This window comes from Littorina saxatilis, linkage group LG2, assembly GCF_037325665.1.
Source record: "Littorina saxatilis isolate snail1 linkage group LG2, US_GU_Lsax_2.0, whole genome shotgun sequence".
Classification (NCBI taxonomy): domain Eukaryota; kingdom Metazoa; phylum Mollusca; class Gastropoda; order Littorinimorpha; family Littorinidae; genus Littorina; species Littorina saxatilis.
In genome coordinates this window covers 87,567,172-87,573,171 of record NC_090246.1, presented here as the reverse complement: position 1 = coordinate 87,573,171, position 6,000 = coordinate 87,567,172, and the positions used below count along the sequence as shown (strand labels likewise).

Genomic DNA, 6,000 nt, shown 5'->3' with positions numbered 1-6,000 from the left:
ATATTTCGTACGAAATTCTTACTCCGAGTACACTTTTCGTACGAGAAAAGAACTCCCCAAGGCACGAAAAAATTACTCCCTCCACGAAATTTTTACTCCCCATTTTTTTTACTTCCAGTAAAAAATCTCGTACGCAATAATGGGATGCGGGCGAAGGGATAATGCCAATAAGTGATCTCGCGCACACGAATGTCGCGCTACCCTCCTTCCACCCCTTCCACCACCAAGACTAACAGGGGACAAGGGAGTAAAAATTTCGTACACCTGTCATGGGAAGTTAAATTGCTCGTGTTGGGGTGAAGTAATTTATTCGTTATTTATTCGTCAGGGGAGTAACATTTTTGTACGAAATGTTTACTCGGAACTCACCTGTCTTGGGGAGTAATTTTCTCGTGCAATGGAGGAGTGCTTTTTTCGTAAAGGGAGTAACTTTTTCGTACGAAATGTTTACTCCGGAGTAAAAATCTCGTGGGAGTAATTTTCTCGTGTTACACCGGCACATGTCCTGACGAACACAGATGTTTGCATTTGCACGGGCAACGGACTGTTTGACCCTAATATCACCAAATCAAAGATCTTTCGGGCGCAAGCACGCGTTTTTATGAACCCAGTGCCTGAAGTCGGGGTAAACGCGCCGCGCTTGTGTACGGTCTCCATCGTGCAGCATTCTGCACAACTTGCAGAAACCATGCCCCAACTGTTCGTGCAGCTCGTTCTTTCGCAACATGAACCGATGCTTGGCCCGCAGCATTGCCGTGTAGGTCTGCAGGTCCCCCATGAGGTCGTGGAGATGGTTGGCGAGGTGCCTGGGGGACTTGAAGTTCGCCGTGTTGATCAACGTGTTAGCGGGGAAGACCTCGTCGTACTTGACCCCGCCTCGCGTCACCGGGATGACGTCAGCGCTCCCGTAGAGGTTAAACAGCTTCTCCGTGACGTAGTCGACGCACAGCGAGTTCTCGAAGGAGAGGTAGAAGAAGTAGGTGGAGCTCAGCATCCCGCTGCAGTCACGGTCTTTCTGGACGCAACTCAGCTTCCCGCACTTCCCGTACACGTCCACCTGGAAAGTTGAAAACAGACCGTGGTCGGGACGCTAAAGCCTGTCCTTACTTGAGCGAAGTCGACTACGCAAAGTATACTTCGCAAAGCTGGCCGCACGGAGCTTCAGCACCGAGTCAAGTTTTTGGTAAAATGACTTCACGAAGCTGGCCGCACGGAGCTTCAGCACCGAGTCAAGTTTTTGGTAAAATGACTTCACGAAGCTGGCCGCACGGAGCTTCAGCACCGAGTCAAGTTTTGGGTAAAATGACTTCACGAAGCTGGCCGCACGGAGCTTCAGCACCGAGTCAAGTTTTTGGTAAAATGACTTCACGAAGCTGGCCGCACGGAGCTTCAGCACCGAGTCAAGTTTTTGGTAAAATGACTTCACGAAGCTGGCCGCACGGAGCTTCAGCACCGAGTCAAGTTTTTGGTAAAATGACTTCGCGGAGTCTTCACAAAGTCGACTTCGGGCTCAGTTAAGAAACGCCTTAACAGAACGATCAGATGATAGATATCAAGGCTTATGACCTTATTTAGATGTTATCTGTAAATGTATTATATTATAAGATGACAGCATTCTGGGTCAGTGTTATTGGTAATATGATAGGTATGCTTGTTATTATATATGTGAACCTATGTTATAAATACGTGTTGTCCTGTCAGTGTCAATGTCCTAATACTTCTTATGAAATGTTCGTTATAATTGTTTACAGGCAAGCAGGGTGTGTCATGTGTCAGGCATGTGTCAGTGTGCGTGCGTGCGTGCGTGCGTGCGTGCGTGCGTGGCGTCCGTGCGGGCGTGTGTGTGTGTGTGCAAGCGTTCGCGCACTCGCAACTGGTGAGCACAATATATTTTGTTGTGTTTGAATCTCAAGCCAGGAAATATTCCCAGTGTCTTGCACATGGTTATAGTAAAACATGTCGTATGTCTTAAGGAAGTAGTACTATACCATCGTGATGCGGACCACTGACCTGAATGTATTTGCTGAGCTCCTTGACGTAAGCCTCTCTAGCACTCTGAGTGACGCAGTTGGAGACGAACCAGGCAACGGGCTTGGTTTTGTTAAGCGCCAGCTGCGTGAAGTTCCTCGCGGGTAGCGCTGCCTCTGTTCGAAGGGACAGTTTCCCGTAGGGCACGAAGATGTCCGAGTCTCGTCTGTAGGTCATCGTCCAGTTGAAGACGTTCTCCCACCCCCGGACAGACTGCGGCATTAAGGGTGGTGGTTCTATGCTGAACGCCACCCACATTTGCTGAGGAGGTCTGCGCCGGGTGGAGTTGGTAACGGCCTCAAAAGGGTATGGGAAGTTGAGGTGTTGGGCGTTTATGAACACCGCGTCGGCCGTGTGCAGGGTGCGTCTGTCGTTCGTCATGATGCAGGCGTCCTCCAGACCGCATCGCTTGAAGGTCTTGTCGCCCGAGTCAGTGATCATCATCCAGCTCGGGCGGTTGTACACGAGAATCACCTTCTTCTTCTTTCCCGCCGCGGGCACTGAGATCGTGGGCGAGGAACTGGAGCACTGTTCTAGGTACTGGGTGTTCCTCGGCAGAACAACACCATCCGGCGTGGGTAGTTTGCAGTAAGAGGAAGTAGTACCGCTCACAAAGGGCGAACGTCCATCGACAGAGGCGGGCTTGTGCACAGAAGCTCTCTCTCTGATGCTGTGATTTTGACCTGTAAGGGTCGGCTGAAAGGTTGTGTGGGTGATGTTGGAAACGGTCGCTGTCCATGGCGGTGGCGTTGAATAGCCGAAGCGGGGCCGATGCAGTGCTTGGAACGTGTTGTTGTAAACAAGGGTGAAGACACACATCCAGGCCACCACCACCACAGCAACGACAACGGCGAAATACGCTGGTCGTATAGCACAGGTGAGCCGTTTACTGGAGGTCCGCATTGTCTCTGACAGAAAAATAAATACCTCTTCATTTTTTTCAATATCTGATTCGTGTGTAAGGTATAACCGGGCTTATACGAGTAACGATTTATACAAAGAAGTAATAACTTGACGGAATGAAATAAGCCCACAGAGAGAGCTTAAAAAACGAGAGAATTAAAAGGAAAGAAATAAAATAAAATCTTAGCCAAAACAATTATTGCGACAAATTTCGTACCCGGACAAAACTTTCATTCCCATATCATTTTGGTTCAAACTTTCTATGCCATTAATGTCACTGCATTTGGTTATCTAGCACACTTTTCGGATCAAAGATTGTTTTCCTTGGGTCAGTGACCGCCGCACAAGTAAGGGTTCCCCGGCCCCCTAAAATCGACGGGACAAAAACGTATGGTACCCATTACAAATCGACTAAAATTCAGGATAGCCACAACTTGGCAACTTTTACATTCGGGATAAAAGCCACATCAATTATCTGTTCAAAACAGGTAGTTTTGTTTGGTTATCTTGTGTAGTTTTTGTGTTTTGCCATTTCTTCTGATGCAGGTGTCCATCGCATGAGCGGTCCAAAACGGGAGGTTTCGCGTCGGTTTTAAAGGGTACCATGATACACATTTTAAAAAGCTCTGTATTTCAGCAGAGATTGCTATGAAGATTTCAGGATTTCATGCCGACATACTAGACATGCTGCAGATCAACATATCGAATAACTACGGACACAGAGGGGTGACATAAGTGATGCATACTCGAGGTCAACAAACTACAGGCCAAAATATTGAGCGTAGCGAGAAACTTCGCTTCGTGGGAACTAAATAACGGAGCGTCACAAAATGTCACGTAGCGACAGTACAAGATTTTATACTTTTTGTCCCAGAAGTTTATAACTGTCGTGTATCAGTTTTTCGCTGCATGCTTGTAGAGTTATGAACATGACCATAGGAAGTGAAAAGCTGACAGCTGTAGGTGTACAGATAAAGAAAGCTCAATAATCTCAATCATGAACACTAACAATGTTAGGGAGACACCAAGGCACTATTCCGTAACTGTTCCAAACGGCTTGGGTTGCGAGAAAGAGTGAATAACTCTCTTCTCTTCTTCTTCTTCTCCTTCTTCGTTAATGGGCCGAAACTCCCACGTTCTCTCATGTTTTTGCATGAGTGGATTTTTACGTATGCGCCGATTTCGCGGGAAGCATGATGGGTATTTTCGTGTTTCTATAACCCACCGAACTCTGACATGGATTACAGGATCTTTTCCGTGCGCACTTAGTCTTGTGCTTGCGTGTACACACGAAGGCGGATAAGTCACTAGCAGGTCTGCACATAATTAAGTTGACATGGGAGATCGGAAAAATGTCCACACTTAACCCACAGGGCAGGGATTTGAACTCACGACCTTCCGATTAGGTGGCCGATGTCTTATCCACTACGCCACGGCGCCCGTCAGATTGAGTAACAACTCTAAATGTAGAAAGTCTCAATGAGAGCGTCTATTTTTGTTCGGCGAGGTGGACTGTCGATTTTAAAGGCCAACATCCAAAAGAATTTTTCTCCTGGAGCGACCTAAACTTGAACCCGTCGCTCTTCTTGCATGTCTGTTTACTTCGTGTTGCACGCAAAAATTGCGCGACTTCCTTGCCGCGTGGATTGACGAAGCTGTTTTATTCTCGTGACTGAAAACACTGCAGTGCGTGCAGTTTTATTCTGTGGGTTCGACAGATCGGTCCATTAGTTTGGTCTCAATCGCTCTACACACACGCGCGCACACACACACACACACACACACATACACACACTGGCACACACACACACTCACACACACACAGGCACACACACACACACACACGCACACACACACCCATCCGCTCGGCTTTTTGTCCCCTCTGCCTCACTGATTTGGTTTTGTGTTTATTTCGTAATTATTTTGTTAGTAAATAGTGAACATTGCTTCAATGCCGAAGCAAAAAACATCATTATTGGTTGTAATTTGCTACCAATTTTAAAACCCGAATATCGTATTACATAGTAATTTTGACAGCAGTTCAAATGTGTACATTTACCAGTTCCATTCAGCAGACTTTCAGGTCTTTGTGACTGATTTCTGGCCAGGAATTCATCACGCTTTCTGTTGTTCATTCGTTTCCTGTGACATTGATCAGCAAACCAGCAAAGTGTGTGTGTGTGTGTGTGTGTGTGTGCCTTTGGTTATATCGGTTTTTATATTTAGTCAAGTTTTGACTAAATATTTTAACATCGAGGGGGAATCGAAACGAGGGTCGTGGTGTATGTGCGTGTGTCTGTGTGTGTGTCTGTGTGTGTGTCTGTGTGTGTGTGTAGAGCGATTCAGACTAAACTACTGGACCGATCTTTATGAAATTTGACATGAGAGTTCCTGGGTATGAAATCCCCGAACGTTTTTTTCATTTTTTTGATAAATGTCTTTGATGACGTCATATCCGGCTTTTCGTGAAAGTTGAGGCGGCACTGTCACGCCCTCATTTTTCAACCAAATTGGTTGAAATTTTGGTCAAGTACTCTTCGACGAAGCCCGGGGTTCGGTATTGCATTTCAGCTTGGTGGCTTAAAAATTAATTAATGACTTTGGTCATTAAAAATCGGAAAATTGTAAAAAAAAATAAAAATTTATAAAACGATCCAAATTTACATTTATCTTATTCTCCATCATTTGCTGATTCCAAAAACATATAAATATGTTATATTCGGATTAAAAACAAGCTCTGAAAATTAAATATATAAAAATTATTATCAAAATTTTTTTTTCGAAATCAATTTAAAAACACTTTCATCTTATTCCTTGTCGGTTCCTGATTCCAAAAATATATAGATATGATATGTTTGGATTAAAAACACGCTCAGAAAGTTAAAACGAAGAGAGGTACAGAAAAGCGTGCTATGCAGCATAGCGTAACCACTACCCCGCTCTTCTTGTCAATTTCACTGCCTATGCCGTGAGCGGTGGACCACGAGTATACGGTCTTGCTGCGTTGCATTGCGTTCAGTTTCATTCTGTGAGTTCGACAGCTACTTGACTAAATATTGTATTTTCGCC

The 6,000-nt window shown here is 45.5% G+C and overlaps 1 protein-coding gene across 1 annotated transcript in view; it reads right to left on the bottom strand.

Moving 5' to 3' along the window:
- Nucleotides 1-522: 522 nt before the first annotated feature.
- The window catches only part of LOC138960040 (alpha-(1,3)-fucosyltransferase C-like), a 39,352-nt gene continuing 33,874 nt past the window's right edge, over nt 523-6,000 (bottom strand). Inside the window, exons 2-3 of the mRNA XM_070331761.1 lie at nt 2,011-2,936; nt 523-1,057 (exon numbers count right to left, since the gene is read on the bottom strand). Of these exons, the coding sequence (XP_070187862.1) occupies nt 569-1,057; nt 2,011-2,931 (1,410 nt within the window). The 5' untranslated portion in view covers nt 2,932-2,936 and the 3' untranslated portion in view covers nt 523-568. The remainder of the gene's footprint in view (nt 1,058-2,010; nt 2,937-6,000) is intronic.